Source organism: Melopsittacus undulatus, chromosome 3 (genome assembly GCF_012275295.1).
Source record: "Melopsittacus undulatus isolate bMelUnd1 chromosome 3, bMelUnd1.mat.Z, whole genome shotgun sequence".
NCBI lineage: Eukaryota > Metazoa > Chordata > Aves > Psittaciformes > Psittaculidae > Melopsittacus > Melopsittacus undulatus.
The window spans coordinates 108,178,039-108,201,273 of NC_047529.1; the positions used below are offsets into that span (position 1 = coordinate 108,178,039).

A 23,235-nucleotide genomic window follows, 5' to 3' on the forward strand; every position below is an offset into this window, starting at 1 on the left:
CTCTCCAGGATGAGAGTCACTCAAGCACATTGTAAGCACAGACTGCTCCCTGCTCCAGGGAATAATTTCTGGTTGAGGCAGTTTGTGGTCTGATTGGAAGTCCTTGGGAATTTAAGACAACTTTTCCCTGCTGAATTGAACCTGGGAACTGATTTGAAGGCTCAGAGCATAGGTAGGCATTGCAGATTACCATCTCCAGCTGTAAAAGCTGCTAGCAGGACATCCTTTTCTTGTAGTCTTTGTGCCATGTGCTGCCTGCTGGAGATGCAGGTGTTTTGTAGGGCTGTGGCAGTCACAGCAAGGCTATTTCCTGTTAGGTATGGGGAACACAACAGCTCCTTGGAAACACAACCCTCAATGGAAAGAGAGTCCACACAGAGTATGTCACATAGTAAAAGGAAAATGGCAAACTTAAACATTTGATGCTTCAGGTCTTTATTGTTGCTGTAGAGTAACTGGTACATGGTTAAACCATTTTAATATAATCAGTGAACTCTGAAAACTAAGGCTTTCTGTAGGTTTGTAGTATCCTGGTGTTTCCTTTCATTGAGTGTACATATAAAATCAAGTTATAAAAACACAGATCTCTGTTAAACAACACAGATTGATGCAACGCATAAAATCAGGACCTATGTCTGCATGATCAAGACAACACCTCTCAGACCAGCTTTGGGCCTTTTAGCTTTGAAGCCAAGAGAGAAAAGTCTTGGTCTGACATCCCACTACGCAGATGACACACACAGATGGCAGGATTTCAACCTTCTGAGCAGAGAGAGAAAGAAACCCCTGATGCTGATGAGGAAACATCCGATTGAGCAAACAAGAGTAGTGCCTTTAAAGCACATCACTGGTCTCAAATGATGTAAGCAAGACCTAGCAAGACCTGTAACTCCCATAGACAAGGCAGCTGCTGTTGAGCACTGCTGCTGCTGGGACTGTGAGAGGAGGTGACTTAGTGAGACAAGTCTTGGTGCCAACTGCATCCCATGGAAGAGGGGTGTGTGTGATTCTTGGAGTATTAGCACCTTTAACCCAACAGCACAGAGTGATTTACCTGGCATAGAACCATAGAATCATTTAGGCTGGAAAAGACCTTTAAGATCATCGAATCCAGTTGTAAACCTAACACTGCCAAGTCCACCACTAAACCGTGTCCCTAAGTGCCATCTCAGTATACTTCAAAGAGGGAAAAAGTGTAAGAACAAAACAGTCTAGAAAAAATGCGTATATTAAGAACCTTTTGAGTAAAGAACTACATTTTGACCATAGAGGGAAAAAAGCATTCATGGAAAGATCTTCCCCCAGTTCCTTAATCACTTTTTAAACAAAGAACTTTCTATATCCACAAAGTGTTTTCAGTTTTAATCATTCTTTTCCCATCTTGTATTTCTGAGTAAGATGGAAATTGATGCACATAATCTGAAAATCTCTGTCAGTCACAAAGTCAGCACCCTTGCCTGTGAGAGGAGTCTTCACTTACCATGTGCTGCCCCACATCATGGAGTCAGGCACCGCAGATGTGATATTAGCAGCTGACAAGAAGATCGTTCCTCTTTAATCCAAATACATGGGAGAGGAGGATGGATTACAGATCTGCAGGATGTTCACCACACTGTATGTTTGGCTCCAGCTGGGAGAAAACCCCTTGTAAGAGTCAATGATGGATTGCATCTAATCACATACAGATGAAAACCTCCCACCGCTCCACGACCAAGACTCACACTGATTTTTCTGATGCATTTGGCGGTACCACAAAGTTCTCTGACTAAGTGTAGCTGGTGTTTATGTCACCAACATGTATAACCTGTTCTCCAAAGTCATTCCTGAAGACTGCGTTAAGGCTGTTGGAGTAGGCTGGCCATGGTTACTCCTGGTATGAAAGCACAACTGTGGCTCAGGACAGACTAGAAGAAGCCTTTTGGGTCTCCTCTGCATTAACCATAAATGAGGTTTTTAGGTTTTCCCTTGCAACGAGTTATCTGATGTGCAAGGAACTGCATCAAAGCAGAGTATTAGGCGAAGCAGAACCAGGCTATGAAGATTTAAGCTGCAACCATGCCTCTGATATCAGAGAATTCTGCTTTAGTAAGTCCTCACAGTGCAGAAATGGCCTCCTTCCACTTGTGACAATGAAACACCAGTTGTCAGCCATCAAATATCAGTATGAAAAAAACATTAAGAAACATAACCCTAAATATAAACCTAGGTTTATTTATTGAAAAAGGGGATTAAAAAACCCAGAGTAACCCAGGTGGCTTCAAGTACTTCCCCCATAATAAACAATGTTATTAGAAACACAGATTAAAAAATACTTGTCGCCTTGCAAGGGACGGTTGAATAGAAGCTGGTGATTGGTTCAATAGATGGTCCTGGATACAAACACATTAGACAAACATGCCTAGTATTGTAATTTAGAAGAAAACACGTGTCTCCCATGCTGACCCAATGCTTGAGATATTCATCAGTCTCTGTACTTTCACATTTCATGGCAATGTCACCCAACAGATGGAGCCAGGCCATCTCAGTTTAGCTCAACCAAGCCTTCATGCAATGAACAACAAATACTGAGTAGTCAGGAAGGTTTCATAGCAATACAGTCAATCAAGTTTTTGAGGTTTAAATCCAAATCTAACCTGAAGTGCCTCCAAATGTTTAGGTCTTTTATTATGTGAGCACAAATATTACACTTATTATATACGACAAGGAATATGCTTGAAAGTGCCTTGTCTGAGTTTAAGCCTTTGGATTTTCTGAATGTCATGAAAGTAGGGGAAAGTGCTATAATGGGAACCCCCAAAAAAGCCCCCAGCAATTGCAAAGGAGGTTGGAAAAGCAATGATGGCATCAGGCAATCAATACTGCACAGGAAGGTACAGCTCAAGTTCGCTGTGCTGTGCTAAGTCTGAAACCCATCCCTTGTGTCTGTAAAGAGACAACCATTGCATCAGATGCATTTCAAGCAGTCTGGCTGACACACATGGGACAAGTAGTCTTCCTACTCATCTATATGGACACTTGAAATGCCTAAGGAAGCAAAGTAAAAATCAAAAGAAATGCTTCAAAAAAAGGTATCTTGCCTAGCCTGAAAAATAAATACAATGTTTTAGATCAAAAAATGTCTACAAGGAGAACTTTTGGAGAAATATTTGCCAGCTACTACGAGACAGACGCTTATTTCTGCCTCTACAAGGAAAAGAAAACAATAACCCAACAAAAAACCAGCTCCCCTATCCCACAGCTCTGTGTACTGCAGTACAACAAGTCTCCCACAGCTATCAGGGAGATGAAAACAGTATGAAACAGTGAGAAATCAAAACTTAGCTGCATAGGTCTATGAAATAATCAGTTGAGATTTAAGTGGAGGCAAAGCCAGCACTGTTTTCTGTACTACAACACAAGACTGCGAAGCTTAAAAATCCATCTAGTGACCAAGCCAGTGTGGTTGAATAGTGGTAGGTTCAGTAGTGTTTGGAAAAGCTTATGCAAAAATAGTTTTAAAATAAGAAATCTGAATACTTGAAATAGAAAAAAAGAAACAACCTCTCCTCCTTCCACCTACCATCAAAACATCATTTCCAAACCCAGTGCTTACTTTACGACAACATGATCATACAGAAATCATACATCTGTCTCTCTTCACTGGACAGCTTGGGTTTCTACATGAAAGTTCAGTGCATGTCACATTTATTAATGTCCTCATGATTGTTCAATAATCCAGCAATTTGTTTGCTAATTACAGCAGAATGCAGTTGCTAGCTGCTTGCAAGAGCAGTGTTAAAATTACATTCAGAGATAAAAACTACCATTTTCACGTGTAGCAGTAACTAACATTTTTCTTTCTCTTCACAGAATCAAGTGCAAATGTCTAACAATGGCAATAGGAAAAGACAATTCTCATGCAAAAATTCTTCCCTGTGCATAAAATTCACAGGACATCTCAAACCCACCCATTTTTACCTCTTTCTCTGCCCCAGAACTAATTGGTTTTTACTTTCATGTCATGAATTTTCTGTTGCTTTTTAAAATACCGATGACAAGCGAGTTCGATTAGTTCCAGCCCACCAAATATCTTTTGCTGCACAACAAAAAAGATGATCATGGCTGCAAAATACCATTGTGCAAAGCTGTAGAGGTACAGCAGTGCGAGCATACCCAGCGGGAACACCGTCCAATACAGGAGTGAGATGCACTTGACTGCGAGGACCCTGAGCTCAGATTTACATGGTGGAATAATGCTTTGGCCCGTTGCACTGAAGCATTTTCCACCTTCATAGAAGTGTCGGAGTCTCTCCTCTTTCTCTTCCCAACGTTTCCGGCACCAAAGCTGCAGCTCCTCCTTAGAAATGGGGACTGTTTCTATGGGATATCTCTGGACGTGGAAGTGAATCTCCTTTGGGAAGTTTCCATTCAAAAGGTGCTTCTCTGTCTGAGGAATGTTTTGGGGGTATGCCACAGTTATGTCATGGATGGCATCGAGATTGTCACCTAGAGAAAGGTTTGGAGGGGAAAGAAAATCAGTACAGATTATGCAACGGTCAGAACATTAATTTACTTCAGGGTGTGATTGAAAACTGTCCCAATTGTGGCAGAAATCCCCAAGGTACATTAGCTATGCAGAGAATGCTGTATTTGTTAAAATCTCTGAAGGCTGAAAGGTCAAACATTTCCCAATCATTACCTGTTCCAAATCTGAGCAAGAAACTTTGGGAACAAAACCGCACCCAGTACAAACTATCATGGAATTACAACAGTGAGTAAGAGCTAAAAATCCAATTTAAAGGAGAGATGCGTATGCATTCTTGGGCAAAGAGCACAATATATGAGACTGATCTTCAGTTACTCATACCTGTGCTGCAAGCTGAAATTGCTTTTAGCTAATGAAATACAATTTGGTGTATGCTCCTGTGAACACTGAAAAAGATTCAGTTTGATCTGGAGCAAACAGCATACACAATCCTAATCCATTGAAGACTAAGAAAACATAGGTGAAATGTTGACCAGCTAAGTATCAGGAGCTCATTAAATTTAGGGTATCTCATAAAGGATGAGGAACAGGCTCAGCCAGCTTTGCAGAGAACTCCAATTAACACAATTGCTTTAAGTATGCCCAGTCACTACTGTAAGGAGGTGAGCTGCTGCTTACTGCATCCCAGATCTGGTAAAGACAAAAGTCCAGCATAAATGGTAGAGAAGCCCAGCTTTAAGTGAGTATAGTTAACATTAAACAGCAATTCTGGACTAGAAATTCAAGGGAATACTGATAAAAAAGCCCCTCTTTATTAAAAACCAAACCCTTATTACCACACCTGATCAAGCCAACACTCTTGAAAGGGTATCAGTATTGCCAAAGTGGGGTTTGCTATCTTTGTACTAAGTATTTTTACACTTTGTGTGTCTCTGTAGTAGGTGTTTTCACATTTTGCATTCTCTAAATACCCTCTCTATCCCCCGGCCTCTGACCAGACATTCTTTTTACATTTCATAAAGTGAATTCTGCTAGTGTAAAACTGATCTAAAAATAGGTGCCTGGTGCACTGGATGTTGCATAACTGTGAAGTCCTGCCAGCAATGATTTATGCTGCTGTTTTTATTTGCCTGGCTGGCTCAGGGCAAAATACAATTGGAGACTAAAAGCTGTCTCCAGCTGCAGCGATTGAAGACTTTTGTTCTCATAGCTGATGGCACCTCTTGCAAAGATGCTCAACACCTACTCTTTTGCCCTGCTCCCTCTTTTCATTTGCTCCCCTCCCTTGGCATTTTGTCTTTCCTTTACAGCTCTGAAAATGACAGGGACAGAACAGAAAGTTACTTTAAAAGGCCATGTTCAAAATGATGTATCTAAAGTTCAACACCAAATATCACAAGAAAGGGAAAAACCCTATTCAGCCTTTCAGAGTATTTTATAACTCTGCTGTATTATAGCAATCTGTCTTGGACAGGTTTGTGGCAGGATGCTTGTGTTTTTAAAGGGCTATGTATGCCTCCTAAGAGGTCTATCAGAGCATACTCAATACTCCAGCTTTTGTCTAGCTATGGGATCACATTCTATCAAAGCAGAGAATCACTGTATTCCGCACAGGTAAAACCTGTCAGATCTCCTTCCAGAACTGAACGTGTCTTAGAAACCCAGTCCTTACAGAAGGAAACAACAGCCAGCCTGCTGCACCTTAGCATAAAGCATTTTTATTTTGAGAACAGTTTGCATTTTTCCTCCCCCTACACCAAATACTTCAGGAATGAATGACAGTCATCCTACAGGACAGACATCCCCTAATTCCTGGCCCAGGCTGCTACATATGCCTCTAAAACATACCCATCTCATAATGTGTCTTTAACTCCCTAGTGGCACATAAAACCTACACACTTTATCTCAAGAGGGAGGTCAGAAAGGTTCAGCCTTCTTGAGAGCCTTGTATGAAAAAAGTCTTCTATGAGAAGGGGTTTTGGCCACGTGAGTTTCTCATCCACCATGTAGTTGTTTGTGTCTTGCAATGGCAGTTAGTCTGCCATTGCAAATGTTCTTGAAGAACCAAGGCATTACTCGTAAGGACCACTGGCATGCAGACCACAGGCAGTAAGTCATCAGATTTACTTAAGACAAGATTCCCTGCACACATACACAGCTGGTCTGATCTCTTCACCAGGTACATAGATATATTTCTTCCTGTGAATTCCTGCTCAGAAATGGGGAAGCCTCTGCTCCTTACCTATGGATCTGTAGTATCCCCAGACAGGTATCTTCCAGCAGGGCTTCACACCAGACTGCAGAAGGCCCACACTACACTGTGGCTTCTAAATTAGTCAGCCACGTACAGGAGGGTGGACAAATGCAGAAACCAAGGCAAAGAATGATTACATGAACTGGTGTGTCCAAACTTGAACCACTATCTCCTAATCCCCAGCTGCAAGGTTCACCTATTAAAGTGTATTTTACATAAGAAGAAATGAAACTTCAAAGGTAGATTTAGCATATCTGAAAGCACAGAAACATCAGAAAGAGAGAAGACCAGAACACCAGGTTTCATACGCATGAGAATTAAGAGCCTTTCTCAACAGGCCCCTTGTCTGGATCATACATATTTCAAAACCCCACACAAATGGCAGCCTGAAGCTTTAATTCCCTGGCAAGGCAAGCATGTGGAGAGTACCCGTTTCAATCAGTTTTCTACAGCTGCTGAAAGAACCATGTCCTGCTAGTGTTAGGTGCAGTAAAGCTGCAGGATCCACACTACATACTTGAACAAAAAGGTTCTGCATGATCTTGGAACTAAATGATCTTTAAGGTCCCTTCCAACCCAAACCATTCTATGATTCTGTGAGTCTCTGCTGATCTATCAATGGCATCTTTCAATAAGGACAGGATCAGTGCACCACTGCCAAACGTGCTACAAGGAAATCTGCAAAAAAGAAGGAAAGTTACCACAGCAGATGCAGGCAGACCATTTGTGAGCAGGGACAAAATTCCCTTAGGCTAGATTTAATCAGGCAGATTTAATCTGAACCTGCATCCTTGCCTAGAGCATCTTTACTGTCTCCATTTCCCTCTGAACTTAAACTTCTTGCCTCTGCAGTGTGAAGATACCTAACAGCAGATCAATAGCAAGGTGGCCATCAACCAGCAAAGGAAAGTGAAGATGCAAGGCAGACACTGATTTCCCACCTGAATTTAAAGTTCTACTTTAAAAAACGTGTTTCTGCACAGTGTAAGAAGAAATTGCCCTAAAGGAAGCTACATCATTCTACTCCAGTGGGTCAAAAATGAAGTAAGCAAGTGTATTTGTTCATAGGTCAGAGAAGCTTCTGGTGGAGAAACCAGTTGCTGCAATGTTTTTAGTGAAATCTAAGGGATTGTCTTAATCCACATCCCATTGGGGAAGGGATGAAGGAAGAGGAAATTGAGTAACGTTCACAGTTTTGCATCTGAAATCTAGTTAAGCTATGAAACTGCCATTAAAACTAAGATGTCAGGCAGGCAGCATAGCTCTTCAGGACAGAGACACACCAGTTTCAGTAGCTTCACAGTCTTAAGACCTTGTTCCTGCAGCAGTACAACCATATATCCTTCATACCGATAAACACTATTCTGTCTTATGCTTTATAAAAGCACCTCAGGAAAGGAAACCTTGCTACAGTGCTTGGGAGTGAATATAAAGTTTATGTGCAACTGTTGTTAAGCAGCTATAAACTGCACAACATGCAGCTGATGATTAATCCAAGAGGCGGTCTCCATTTTGGGATGATAAAATGCCTCAAAAGCACTGTTCCTTTTCTTTTTAAACACTTTTTCCTCTTCTTTCTGTGCTCCAATCAAAGTTATTTCTATTTTGAGTTATGTTGATACATGACATCATTTCAAGCAATTTCAATGCACAGCTGGTTGCTTTGGGCATTGCGCTCAAGAGGTGGCAGAGGAAGAACGTACCAGGCTCATGACCAAATCAACAGCATCATAGAAAGACACTTTGTTTTCAGAAACATTTACAAGCTAAAATGAGGACATTTTTCTTTCACTACACCAGCTGTTGCATCAGGATTTTTATTCTATGTTAGAAGTAGCCCTCACACACACAGCCACAGAGTTCCCTTACCCCAGAAAATAGCTAGAAATAGGGGTTACTGAGAAGATGAGGCAGGCTGGGCTGATCAGGTGCAAGGCATATCCAGGCAAGTCTACTGACCACCCTCAGTTACATGGGACCAACCCCTTTTTACTCCTTATTTTCCCAAACTTGCTCCTCCCAAACCACACATTTTCCCACTTTTGGTTCCTTCCCTAAATATCCCATAAATAAATCTTGTATAATCCATAAACATTCCTCCTGGGCATCCTCTAAGGAGTCCCACAAGCAGCAAGGCCTCTCAGTTTGTAAGGTGATGGACAGGAGCCTCTCCCATTGACTCACGGGCTGCAGCTCCCCCATGACAGCCCTCACTGAGTTAGAATAGAGGTTCTGTTTGTCCACCTGGGTTTTGGGGTTTGCCCTGCCTGCCCTTGTACCCCTGTGCTCCTTTGCATGTGTGTTGACAAACGTGGTATCTCTCAACCTATTACAAAAACCTTACAACCATCAGCCTCTTAACAGGTTCAAAATAAAGATGTTAAGGCTAAACTGAAAATTACTTTTAATTGTGTGTGTTCAGTAGTACCATGTCAGCACAGTATTTTAGGGGAAAAAAAACCCCAGCATGAATGCAAAAGGCAGGATTAAACTATTTTCAGCTTCTTCTAAATGCATTCACAATGAGAATATTGCAAGGGAGCTGCAGTTGGTGAAAACTGCTAGAAGTGATGCTCAGCCCCACAGCATCATCAGGAGTAAGTGGGCTGGTTGGGGATGGACCTATTACCCTCTGCTATGAGCATGGCTCAGGAGCTCGAGCAGTGCTCGTTCCTCAGTTCTGGTTCACGTCAGTGGCAAGGACACTTTCTTGCTCATACCCTGGACTGCACAATGCTAAGCAAGCTCACTGGGAAACAAAGGGATCTATATAAGCAGTGACTATGGTCCAAAGTGATGATTCAGAACAGAAGCTTTTAAAGCCAAAATGGCCACCAGTAAGCCAAAAATGAGGATGGGCCCTAGGCAAATCCATGCAACGAACTGCTCAAACTCTCAGCAGTCTGGAAGGTGAACAGACAGCCAAGTCTCCTTGGCATTAACAGTGCCATTATCCATTTCCATTCCTAGCAAGGATCTCGGCAGCTGTAATTTGTCCTACTTTAGCTATCATTGACATTACTTTAAATCTTACAAGGATTATAGTCTCTTCCCCCGCATTGATCCAGCAGAGAAGATGCTATTCTTAACCACAGTACATCCCAGAACAGCACGTGATGAGCTGTTGAGCCAGAATGGGAAGAGGTAGACTGAGATGCTCTTACAGCAAAATATTCATGACCACCTTTAAATAAGCTATTCTGTGAAAAGTGGAACCCATGTGTGAGGCCCATTCATTTCACTTCCCACCATAATATAACTGGTTCCTTCATCACACAGCTCTACATTTCCAGGCTATTGTTTTACACACTGCAACTCCCTGACCCATCCCTTAATATCCTCAACATTATATAAACATCCTTGGGAAACTCTACAGGAGCATGCCTGGCATTTCTGTAAATAAACTGATCAGCAACATAATCAAGGCAGAGATGGAAACAAGTAGAAGAAACTAGCTATGGTTCACTATATCTGAGTATTGTACATTACCTTTGAAACAAAGATACATCTTTGGACATTAAAACAAAAGCCATCTAAAACTGCTTACTGGGAAATATTACTGTCTTAGCTCCTGAGATTTGAGTCATTTTTCTTTGAAGATACTGTAACAGGAGGGAGTAGCTTTAAGGATTTACAGCCCCTCCTGGGAAGTATCATCCTCGTGAAGATGCAGAACTTCAGGCAGCCCTCTTTAAAGCAGTGGTGTCAGCCAGGGTTAATCTAAATCACTTTCAATTCAGTAATTATTGGAAACCTTTTTTGGGTAAGTGTAGCAATCAAATAAGCAAACAAAAAAAGACAGAATGATAATGCTGGCTTTGATTAACAGAGAAGAGAGATGCTGCATACAATTCTTTCTCTAGCTCTCTGAATTTCACCAGCGTTGTGATACAAGGAGAGAGAAAGACCTTCCACCTGCCTAAGGAAGCTGCACCTCTTGTCCTTGAGGGCAGGAGCCTGGGGAAGGGGCAGTCCTGGCTGCTTCCTGCTCCCCAGCAGGAAGGAATGTGTTCTGGGTACCACATAGAGGAGTTAGAGGACTACTGGGATCTACAGGGTACCTCCAACCTGGCTGGTGCAAAGATCAAGAGATATAAAGACACCCTCATAGCTATCAGCAATCATTACATGCACTTGACTCACTTGATAAATACATTTAAATCACATGGTTTTACTGCCCAATGCCATGTCTCATTAATGTGTAAAACAATACCACTAATGGGAGTTGCTAGGGAGGGGATCTGCTTGACTTTGAAACCTCTGCAAACACCCCCTTTAATTATTTTAAGACTAAACAGGAATGTTATCATCATCTGATCTGACCTCCTGAATAACAGGCCACAGGAGCTTATGGAGAATGCTTCAAGCTTTCAACATGAGATTGGCAATTCCTTTAATTAATGGGAGGGGAGATATGTGTATGTGTACATTACATTTATACTTTTACTTCCTGACCATATAACTAGGCTAAATTAAAGAGCTGTCCATGCTCACGTGGGTAAGTGTCTGTTTGGTCTGCTAGCCACAGAAGTTGCTCCTGAACAAAGTAAACTTACCAAGCTTCTGAAATGTCAAAATGAAGCGTGTTTTTAAAAGCGCAAATCCCTTTTGAGCTCTCTGAATCTCTTCTAATATCTCACCATACTTTTCAAAGTGTGGGTGCTGGAACAAGGTAGAGTTTTCCAAAATGGCCTCATTAAGTCCATACACAGACATCTAGTATTAACATGCCCACTTGGTTTTCATTTTTATGCCTCCAAAGACTACATCCTTTCTTGTAGCTACAGCCTCCTTGTGAGAGCTGATATTCAGCCTGTTTATCATTACAAAGCCCTTTGCTATATCCTAGAAGGCAATGGAGCCAGCAAGCTATAGCGAGTGTCCCAGGATGGCACGTGGGTAGGATTCGAAGTGATGTACAACAGGGTTGAGACGCAAACCCCACCATTCTCCAGTGCAAAAGTCAATGCTGAGCCACCACAGCTGAAGTGGGCAGCCACCTCACACCAGACCTGCTGAAATGGTAAGAGGAAGCTGACAAGTACCACTCCCTGGTTTCCAGGCAATGCCTTCCAGGCAAGGAGAATACTGCCTGGCAAACCATCCATAAGAGGTTTCTGAGCCCCAGTTGAATCATGGCAAATAACAAGCTATGGGACAGTTTTTCCACTCTCACTTGTGACAGATCCTGAGATCCTCCCACCCCAGGCTGGTTTCTGCTAGTCAGGCTCTTGTTTGTTGCTTTAACATGTCTCTTTGTTCTCCATAAGTAAAAAAATGAGCACTGCAGCTAAGCAAACAATAATTCACCCAAATTTATACCTTCTTTTAATTAGCATCACTACACTGAACTTGTTGTGCCAATAAAATCTACTCAACTTCAATGCTTCTTGTGTGATTCTTTGCCGGGCTGTAAACCAGTGGTACTATGATGGCAGAAGTAGATCTATCCTCTTCTATTTGAATACAAGGGAACCCCTTTTCTTCAGCAAATAAACCTTCCAGCTCCCTTCCTCCTCTGCAAACCAAATCTGAGCTAATAATAAGAAGGCAGACACAGTGTAGTTCAGTTACAGTAACAGAAGTGCTGTGGGAAAACTGGGAAAGCTAAGAGCAGATCAAGATGTATATTGTAAGTCAAGATATATCCCGTGCTAAACTGATTCTTAGTTCATGGATTAAACTGTACAAAAATACTTAAGCACAAGTTGAGCCAAAGCAAAATACAATAGATTTAGCTCATAATCACTGCAGGCATTGTTTGCACAGCTATGTTTTATGGGATAAATATAAGTATGGGCCGTGGGGATGGATTTCATGCATTTTGGAACAGCTTACAACCTCCATTAAGGTTTTACTCTATCTTGCCCCATCCCTGAGCATGGGCCCTCCAACCCAGATGCTACCAAAGCCACAGGCAGCTCATGTGAAGCACTGCACATGGTTCCTGCATACTGCTGTCAACACAAACCAACTAATGACTGCAGGAAATGAGTTTGCTCATTTAAGACACATCTGTGAGCAGATGAGGGACGGGTGTGCAGGAAAGAGGGGAAACACAGCCATTGCAATGAGGAACAGGTCAACCCAGTGCCTCCATCCGCAACACTGCCTGGGGGCTGCTGCCCTTTGGTCTTCCCTCCCCGGCTCTGAGGGGTTATTTTACAGATTGCAAAGCAAAAGCTGGTTGAGCTATAAATAAAACACAAAAATATGTGGAGAGGAGGGAGCTCAGGGATAAAAGGGTTGGAATAACAAGTTATTTTCAGTCACTAGGGATGACCAGGCATAACTGACTCACCACTCTTCACCCTATCATTCCCAAACTATATTTATCAAATCCAGATAACAAAAATGCCATGTTTATTCCTTCACTTGCATATCTGCTCTCTTCCTACCTTCTGTACAAGTCTGCTCTACATACACATATGGAATTTGGTTTTCATAGGTATGTTATATGTTAGGAACGAGAAGACATGTTGTTTCTAGGCTTATAGTATACCACCACCTTTTCATACAGATAAATGATACTTCATATAACATGAGAGGCATTGGTATGCGGCTCTCCAACTCCATAAAGCTCTAACATGAATTTCCTGGCAAACAACCAACAGACAAGAATCACAATTATGCTTGAAATAAAGATAATGGACTATACTGCAGTAAAGTAATCCTTCTGCAGTACAGAAATCCTTCTAAAAAGCATCACATGTACACTACCTTGTCATGATAAGATGTCTTGCTAGACAGTCAAATGTACATAAATTTAGGAAACAGCTTATTTATTTCATGCAGGTATTTCTGGAAGGCTAAGTATGATGACAATTATGCAAAATAAAGACATCAAATACCCTTAAAATAAATCATACACACTAACACACAGAGCTTATTCTTATCTTTAATGTAACAGACTATCCACCTAATTCCTCTGCTACTTGCTGGGCATTTGAAATCACTGGGAATCTGAGAATGAAGCAATCCACCACTGTACATTTCTTTGCTCTCTGCCTGGATGAACAATCTCTCTCCAACACAGATTGAATTAAACATCAATCTTGACAAAAGAAAACACATCCCCATTCGAGGTAATCCACTTCTGCCAGAATTCAGCTGTTACCTCGGCATTTTCCACTGTCATTTCTGAGTGGCCTGGCTGAGTTAATAGCAAAGCAAAATACTCTGGCACAGTTTACATACACAACTGCCATACCAATGATGCCCAGCGTTGCAGGACATTACTGCTAGGTAAACAACACAGCTGGCTTAAAATCTGGAATTCCTGGAGTATCAGTATGTATGAACTGCCATGCTGTGGCACAAAGGCATATGTTAGCTTTCAGGGTCCCAATTAAAACAAGCATTAAAGGGACTATCTCTCTGCTCATTCTATTAGATGCTATTTATTTCCCCCGATTCATCCACAACCATTGTTTATACTCTTTCCAAATATATATATATATATAGTTTAGGAATTGCCATTATGCGGGATAAGAATTTTCTCTGGACTTGCTCTAACAGGTCCACATCTCTCTTGTGTTGCTGTCCTCAGAGCTGGATGCTTGACTGTAAGGTATAGAGCAGAGTAGAGGGGGAGAATCCCCTCCCTCAACCTGCTGGTCACATTCCTTTTGATGCTGCCCAGGACACGGTTGGTTTCTGGGCTGCAAGTGCACACTGCTGGGTAATGGTGAAATCTCATTAACAAACACCCCCAACTCTTTCTTCTCAGGGCCCTTCTCAATTTTTACTCGGCTTCTAGTGCATTACATCTATTCTCTTCTACAATTCAGACATAAAGTTCAGCTTCCTTTCCTCACCTTACTCTAGTTTTCTTCCTTTTCTTTAATGGCTGTAGATGAGTAACCTTATGTTAATTCAGTGCACTTCGCTATTCTTATCACTACCCAAAGTCAACCGCTAGAGAGTACTCTTTAGCTGCTTAGTGACCTGACACTGTTTTATAACCCTGCCCTCTTCCAACTGTCCCAGGCATCACTCATTGTCAGTGCAGCCTTCAGCAGCGCCAGGAGGAGGAATCTGGAGTTAGGGGTCAACTTGGATTCCTCTCAACACGAAAGATAGTCTAGATGATATACCCATTGTATTTGGGATACACGAGAAGAAACTGAAAACGCATTCAGACTTCTATTGCAAACATGGCCTATACCAAAACAAAACACTAGGTGAAAACGTACCCTGCACCAAAAATAGAGCATGAACTAGATGGTGAAAAAACACCTGCTAGCAGCCACCTCAAATATTTGGATGCAGTGCTTCCACAGCCATCTCGAGCCGGTCTCTCGCGTTTCATGCCTCGCCGGTTTGTGCTATTGCCATTCTTGGTCACAGTGGTTTGTTTTCATTTCTGTGTACAAAGCAAGAGGAATGCAGAACAGCACCAGGAGCCTGACAAGAGGGGATAATTTCAGTACACAGAAAATTACAAAGCTTATAACTTCTTCCTGATGCATATATACTAGAAAGCCACATTGTGCTTTTGCCTCACCTTGTTTTAAACCCAGGACAAGGATTTTAGTCTGAAAGCATTTCATACTCTGCTGTTAGAAGAGCTTTAGTCAGGAACATGTGGTTCCTGGACCAGCTCTAGAAACAAGCTCATCTATACAACTCACAGAGTGAAATCAGTTTGGGGCACTTGTGTTTCAATTACACAGCAAAGCCCTAGACATGAAATAGTCAACAGAGCCTCTAAAACACTTTAATCTTCCATTCTTTACTGTAACCCTCTAGATGTAACATAACCCGTTGATATTCACCTCTTAATACTACTAATTCAATCCCCATGGGTTTTGTTTCCTTCACTGACCAACCACACAATCCACTGAGCCCCTTGATACAAGAGCATACAGCATTGCACGTAACAGGCATTTAGACCCATGACTGCCTGCACCGAGATACAAACTTATTGTTCCCAATCCCCTGGTGCTAAAACAGTTTCCACCAGACCATGATACACACAAGTGGACAAATCTTATTAAATTTAATCAGCCCAGTACTTGGGGGAGTTGTCTTAATCAGAAAGGGATTTAATGAAAAGCTGCAACTCCAATGAATACTCTTTAATTACGACTGACTAATATTTATCCACAAAGAGGAATTTGTTTCAGGATTAGTCTGAGACCTGGAAGAAGCCAAAGACATCAATTTAATAATGCAGTGCCCAATTAAAGTATAATGGAAGCCTAATTGTGATATACTGCTTTGTAGCGCACATGATTTATTTAGAACAATTGCTTTTCACTGGGCTCATTAGGGAAAGTTAAACAAAACACAATAGTAAAAAGAAGAGGGGAAAAACAGCCACACTGGAACTTCCAAGAAGATTATAATCAGCTGATGAAAGACAGTAACATGTTTGTCAGATAAAGCACTGCCATCCCTTCACAGGCTGTGGTTAAGATTTCTAAAAAGGATAATGATTATATAGCTCCTTTCCTCCCTAACGACATGGGATCAGACCCAAACCCTACTGCAGCTACTTGGTGGATGGAGCTCCTCTGGTGGAAAGGAGCCACACAGTTGAAAGGTCTGACTGCCTTTGAATCCTCCTCACACAGAGAAACCTCATGTAACACATGCACCCTCCCAGCCACTATGGAAGGAGAGCAGAGAGAGCAGCCAGCACAAATCCCTTCAGCCCTTCCTATCCACAGCATGCAGGAACAACTGACCACTCTTGATCAGGATCATAGAATCATGGAATCATAGAATAGTTAGGGTTGGAAAGACCTTAAGATCATCTAGTTCCAACCCCCCTGCCATGGGCAGGGACACCTCACACTAACCCATGTCACCCAAGGCTTCATCCAACCTGGCCTTGAACACTGCCAGGGATGGAGCATTCACTACCTCCCTGGGCAACCCATTCCAGTGCCTCACCACCCTCACAGTAAACAACTTCCTCCTTATATCCAATCTAAACTTCCCCTGTTTAAGTTTTAACCCATTACCCCTTGTCCTATCACTACAGTCCCTAATGAAGAATCCCTCACCAGCATCCCTGTAGGTCCCCTTCAGATACTGGAAGGCTGCTATGAGGTCTCCATGCAGCCTTCTCTTGTCCAGGCTGAACAGCCCCAACTCTGTCAGCCTGTCTTCATATGGGAGGTGCCCCAGTCCCCTGATCATCCTCGTGGCCTCCTCTGGACTTGTTCCAACAGTTCCATGTCCTTTTTATGTTGAGGGCACCAGAACTGTATACAATACTCCAGGTGAGGTCTCAATAGAGATGCACTTCTTTAAGAAGGTATCACCCTACAGGTACCTGTGGCATGTAACTGTCTCCTATTTTTTTCTCCTCAATAAACCCCCCAAAGCTGCTCAAGCCTTTAATATTGTAAAACCAAACATCCTCCCGATTGCATCTTGATGGCACTGGTTCCCCCAGTGAAATCACAGCATCATAGAATCAACTAGGTTACAAAAGACCTTTAATATCAACTCCAACCATTCCCCAGCACTGTCAAGGCCACCATTAAACCATGTCACCATATATACACATTTTTCCAAATGCTTCCAGGGATGGTGACTCCACCACTGCCCTGGGCAGCCTGTTCCAATGCCTGACTGACCTTTCCATGAAGAAATTGTTCCTAATATCCAATCTAAACTTCCCCCACTGCAGCTTGAGGCTGTTTCCTCTTGTTCTTTGTTACTTGCGAGCAGAGACCAACATCCACATCACTACAACCTCCTCTCACGCAGTTGTAGAGAGCAATAAGGTCCCCCTGAGCCTTCTCTTCTCCAGACTAAAACCACCCCCCGGTCCCTCGGCCATTCCTTGTAAGAATGTTTTCCAGACCAGAGACTGGAGACCTGTTCTGCAGAGCAAACAGATTAGCTGCTACCCTCCTTGTTCACTCAAGCCAAGGTGAAGGACATGCACTGTTCATCCTGCATCACTCTTGTACAGTGTCTATTCAAACAACATTTCTTCCCTTCCCTGGTAAATCATGGAAAGCAGCTGCTCCTCCACCCTGCAGGTGACATGGGGAAGCCCACGAGCAGATGAGCTTCCTCTGATGATGGCTGCTGCAACCACCAATCAATGCCCTCAGCTCCAGCTCACTTCTGTTCAATTGGTGATGTGAGAATGGTTGTACCATAAGAAGTTATTGTGACAGTCCAATGCAAAGTAAAAAAGGATGCCACAGGATCTGTGAAAACAAAACATCATGGCCTTGTACATAAATGAGGGATTGCAGTCATTTTAAATGCACAACAGCAGAAAGATCTGTCTCCAGAAATAAGATTATTTGCTTATAGTTTTGTTCCAACAATTGCTCTTCACAGGGGATGCTTAGGAAAAACTACACTAAAGTTAGTCCTTTGAATGAAAATGAGCAAAGACTGCTGAGAAGGCCTGAACAGTCATTCCTGTGCCCAGATGGAAACTGAATTCTAAGCATCCATCTTGTACTTCCACACGTGTGATGCTGTCAGCCTGACAGCCTGAGAAGTAAAAACTGAATTCCTACCTCAAGGACAGCAAAAGTGTCAGATAGAGGCCAGTGTCATCTTCAGATCTGGTCTCAGTATTGCAAGAACAAGGTTGACAGAGACCTTTTACACCATACCAGTACCCAATGGCCCAGCACTGAGCCAAATGTGTCCCTCTGCTCAAGGCAAGTATGACCAGGTTTAGTCTCATGATCCATGCACTGCACCTTTATGTTAAAGATGTGGGCTGCAGTGGGCTGGCATCTTTTTATACAGATCAGAAGGCAGCCCCATGCTGGCAGCTGAAGTCAGAGATGAGAAAATGTTGCAAGCCCTTGTTGTGCAGGCCTCTTTGAACAGAAGCCCAAAACTGGTTTCTATCTGCTATAGACTTCCATCTCCGAACTCCTGCAAAGCATTTAACTCTGTTGGCACTGTGTGCTAGAAAGCTCTGGGAGCAGTCATTACAAATGTTTTTAACATTGTTTTTTGACACAAATATGAATATGTACATAACTAAACCACAATGAATAAAATCAACTTAAGCAATGCACATTATTTCAGAGGAATTACAGAAACAAATGGCCTGCAAGTTAAAAAGCCCATTGTTGGCAGCACACAATTGTTTTCCTTAAATATTTTGACTCGGGAAAAATGAAGCCCCCTAAGTTTCACACAGTGCATTGAGATGACAATGCTTAATTAAAGGGAGAAACTACTTGTCATAGCAGAAGAGCCTCTTGAGCGATGTTTTCCATAAATACACTTTGATATATCTAACAGATTTGAGTTCAGAAACGTCAGAAACCTTTCCCTCAAGACCACTTAAACAATGTCTCTGCGCATTGCTCCCCCCAGGCTCACCACTCAAAGCACAAAAGGCATCATGTAGTCCTCACTACACAGCTTCCTCTATCGGGAGATCTTAAGGTGCACGGAATAGCTAACAAAGACTGGAAACATGCAGATCAGTAGCACATCCCATAACACTCCATGTTCCTCAGTAGTACCTTGATATTTTCCCTCAAGTAGCATGGTTCACTCCAGTCAACATTCAGCCTTACTAGTCTCTCTATTTAGTCTCAATGGCCATGAACAAGATAGACACCATGAGCACAGACTTTAGGTGAAGATTGCTATTCTCACTCATATTTGATCTATGGATACAAACAGCTGAAGAGAGCTTTGACCAGGAGGGAGAGGACAAGAGTCCTCCTGACCACCAGTAAACACACCAGCACCTCTGCTCTGGAGGAATGAGTTAGGAAGGGACTGGGCCCAGAGGTGGTAGAGGACTCTGAAGTGCCCACAAGAAGGCTTTGCCATGTTACAGCACAATGTCTTTATCAGCCAGGAGCAACTGGATGTCTCCTATCTTCCATCCCAGTGGGAAGGAAAAAGGCTGTCCTTACAAATGGGAACAAAGACATTGCCACTTGTTCACATGGTAGGTCAGCAAAGGCACTGAGAGAGTTCACGTTTACCTGAAGAGCATAGTCTCTCATCTGAGGTGCAGTTAAAGTTAGGCTTTTCAAGAGCTGCAGGATGATGAACTGCCAGATGGTCTTTCACAAATCAATGATGGGGCAATGAAAAATCGTGTCTAGCTTGGCTGAGCTCAAAGCCAGTTTAGCTCTAAGAGGTTGCTCTGGTAAAAACCTTTGTGTAGGCAAGCACAAGCAAAGGAGGACTTCAGCAGGTTTGTCCTACTTCTTGAAACATGGAAGGCGTGACGAATGCTGAAACCCAAAGTCCACCACTCATCTCAGTATGTTTTCTGCCTAAGCAGTGGTGACACAAACTAACACCCACTGACTCTTCCATCTGCCCTGCTTCTGAAAGCATTAAAAACAAGTAAACAAACCAAACAATAGCCAATTATAACATGAATATCTTTGGAACTACACATAATTAGAGACTGAGGCAAAAGAAATACAAAACACAAAGATGTCTTTTCATTCTCCCAAAGCCATGTCAACCTACAGTCCAAAGTCCATTAAATGACGACAGCAGCTTTAACTATGTTGCTCTGTTCTAGAAATGGCCTTGCAAATGTCAAGGCTGACAACAGAATTCATTTGGCAAACCGAAGACAACTGTTCAAACACCTGTAGCAACCCATGTTTAAGTGGACTGCAGACCAAAGTGACAAATGCTTTGATGAGTTTTTAAGATGTATGTCAAATCAAAACACAGTGTTCAAAGAGTGAATATGCTGCTGCAATAATGGCTAAATCTCAAGTTACAAAATGGAATATATTTCTAGATCAATCTCTGATCTGAGAAGTCGTCATAGTATCACTCCACTCTCACCAACAGCAGGCATGAATGAATAATTCTATCCATAGAGTAAACCCCTGGCACACTTTGGCATTTTAAACTGACTGGTACATTGAGTTATGGCGCTGTCTGTGATGAAATAATGTTGCAGGCAAGAGCCCCAAGATGGAAATGAATTGGCTACAGTCCATCTGTCTTCACTGACTTTCAAAAACTTCTCTCTTAACGCTAAGAGTGACAAAATAGGTACCAACATGGTTTAAGACTCATTGGTAAATTATCTAAGCTAATCTGAAATAGGAAACTGATGGAGGTCCTGAAGGCTGTCTACTGTTCCCATCTTTAAAGCTATTTTGGCTACTTCTCACTTACAATTATAGGACACATTTCTATTTTGGTCCCTGAGCTACACATCTTCCAGAGAACCAGCAGAGACGTACACAGTAGCAGACAGCATCTACACTGCTCTCCTGGCAGTCCCTGGACGGGCATGAGGCCAAATTGACTACCTGTTCTCAGTTGCTTACCAGGGGCATCTGGCTAGGATTCCCAGAGATAAGACTTCAGATGTGTCTGGTGCTTAGGAAAATAACTCCTTTATTTGCTGGATTGGGACTTAGTGGTCTCTGTCACCTCCAGCCAGGTTAACATCAGGCAAACTACATACATTATTCAGGGTCCTTCAACAAAAAGGCCTTGGTAGGATATGGCAGTGGGGGCTCAGTGAGATTTGTACAGAGCCTAAAGTGACAGTGTCTGTCACTGTAGAGGAAGAAGACCTATTGCTGGGTCTTGTTGCCAGCCCAGACCCAAGGGTGTCATCAGAGCCACCCAGCTGAGCACAGCACCACAGTACTCCTGATCAGGCAGCTCCATCAGCAGTGGGTTCTGAGAAATCCAGACCCTGCACATTGGTTTTACCATGTGCAATAGAAGTATAGATAACATCTATCTATAGATAGCACAGGCATACTATAACAGTAGTACTCAGTCTCTTCAAAACCAGTTGAACACAGTAAAAGGGGAAAAGATTTAATGAAACTTCTCATTTTCCTGTACTGAAGACACACTTCTACTAACAACAGTTGAACTCTATGACATACAATGTAATGTTGAAGTATGCTATAAAACCAGAAATGTATCCCCTAAAGCATGATGATGACTAAATGCTGAGGAAGGATTCTAAATGGAATGAAAAGTCCATCATTTCATTCTAACATCAGTAGGCCCTCAACTAAAAAGCTTGATGCTATAACTGATCTATGTAGCTGCTTCTGATTTATTACAGGATGCTTTCCCTTCATGATCTACTGCCTGAAAATGGTAGCCAGTAACAATACCTGCCTCATTTCTGAATACTGAAAAAGGGAACAGCTGAGCAAAATACCACTAAATGCATGATGCCCTGAATTCCTGATTCCTAAGTATACATTCTCAAAGGGCTGTTTTAAGAAAATATTTACTTTTTGGTTGTTATGGTGATCATAGTTTCACAGCAGTTTATAAAAATAGGAATGGCTAAAAATAAAAGTCCAAAAGAACCTAAGGCACTAAAAAAGGAATATGGCATGCAGATTTGTCTGCTTCAGAATAAATCTGCATAGAGTGTCCTGCAGCAGCACGTTTTACAAAGGGAATTAAAGCCATGAAATTAACATTTTAATGAAGTAGAAAGACCATTGACGTCAGGACTACTCACTGATTGTTGCTTCCAGGTGGCCTAATGAGATGAAAATGAAGTTTATATCTTCAGCTAGTCTAAGCCAGGCTTGTTTTGTGACTGTGATTGAATTTAAATGAGAAGATACTGCTGTGTGCAAACATGTCTAGGCTGATAAGTAGCCTTATCAAATCTAGGCATAATTAATGCTTGATTTTAAATATTTTATGTTAAGAAAAGGGATTTCAGTCTTCCTTTCACAATTCAACATAAGTGCAAAGCCAAAGTCTTATCATTAAATGTATAGCGTGCCACAGCTTTTGTACTGGTTGCCCCAGGAATTCCTATATAAATTTTTACTGCAAGATGTGCTCGTTTATCTATCAAGACATAGAAAACATTCTGGCTTACAAAGGTGAAGTAGGAAATCGTAAATCCAATGTAGCCTGTGGATAACCCCCAGTGTGATGTTTTGGCACCAGAAGCATGTCATACATTAAAGAAAAGTGATGGAAATGTGAGACCACCATACATTATGAAACACAGTACACAATAAACATGCAACTGCAGCACATCATAAATTCCATATTCCTAAATGCTCCTGGGAGATCTGTATTTCATTTTCTGTCTTCACAATACATAGTGAATAGACATGTATAAATATTCTTCATTATCTCTTAATAGAGGAATGAATCAATATTGGTTTTGCTTTAAAACCAGTATTTCTACCTAGAGAACAAGACAACCATCATGCTGGGGACACACCCTCAGAATTCTGTGAAATCCTGTAAGTTTAGGACTGTTTCCCTTTCTACCCCTTGTTACAATATCCAAAAATAAAAACCAAACCCAAAGCCAGGCTCAGTTCATAACATTATACATACTATTTACATCTAATTCTCACTTCACTGCTGAGTTCACACATCTGTGAAGTAGTCTTCAACAGTCCTAATTTCTCACTTCATAAAGTGTCCTGACATGCAATCTGCTGCTGCTGTTATAACTGATCAGTGCTAGAGACTGCAACAGGGCTGTAGAAACAGAGAAAACAGAACTGGCTGACCCTCCCACTCAGCTCTTCTCCTGACTTTATTCTACAGAAAAAGAACAGAAGTG

The 23,235-nt window shown here is 42.0% G+C and overlaps 1 protein-coding gene across 3 annotated transcripts in view; it reads right to left on the bottom strand.

The window, feature by feature from the left end:
- Positions 1-418: 418 nt before the first annotated feature.
- Positions 419-23,235, bottom strand: part of LCLAT1 (lysocardiolipin acyltransferase 1) — a 117,970-nt gene continuing 95,153 nt past the window's right edge. For all 3 annotated transcript variants that reach the window (XM_031051596.2, XM_005151856.3, XM_031051597.2), the window contains one exon: positions 419-4,485. In XM_031051596.2, coding sequence (XP_030907456.2) covers positions 3,977-4,485 — 509 coding nt within the window. In that variant the 3' untranslated portion in view covers positions 419-3,976. The remainder of the gene's footprint in view (positions 4,486-23,235) is intronic.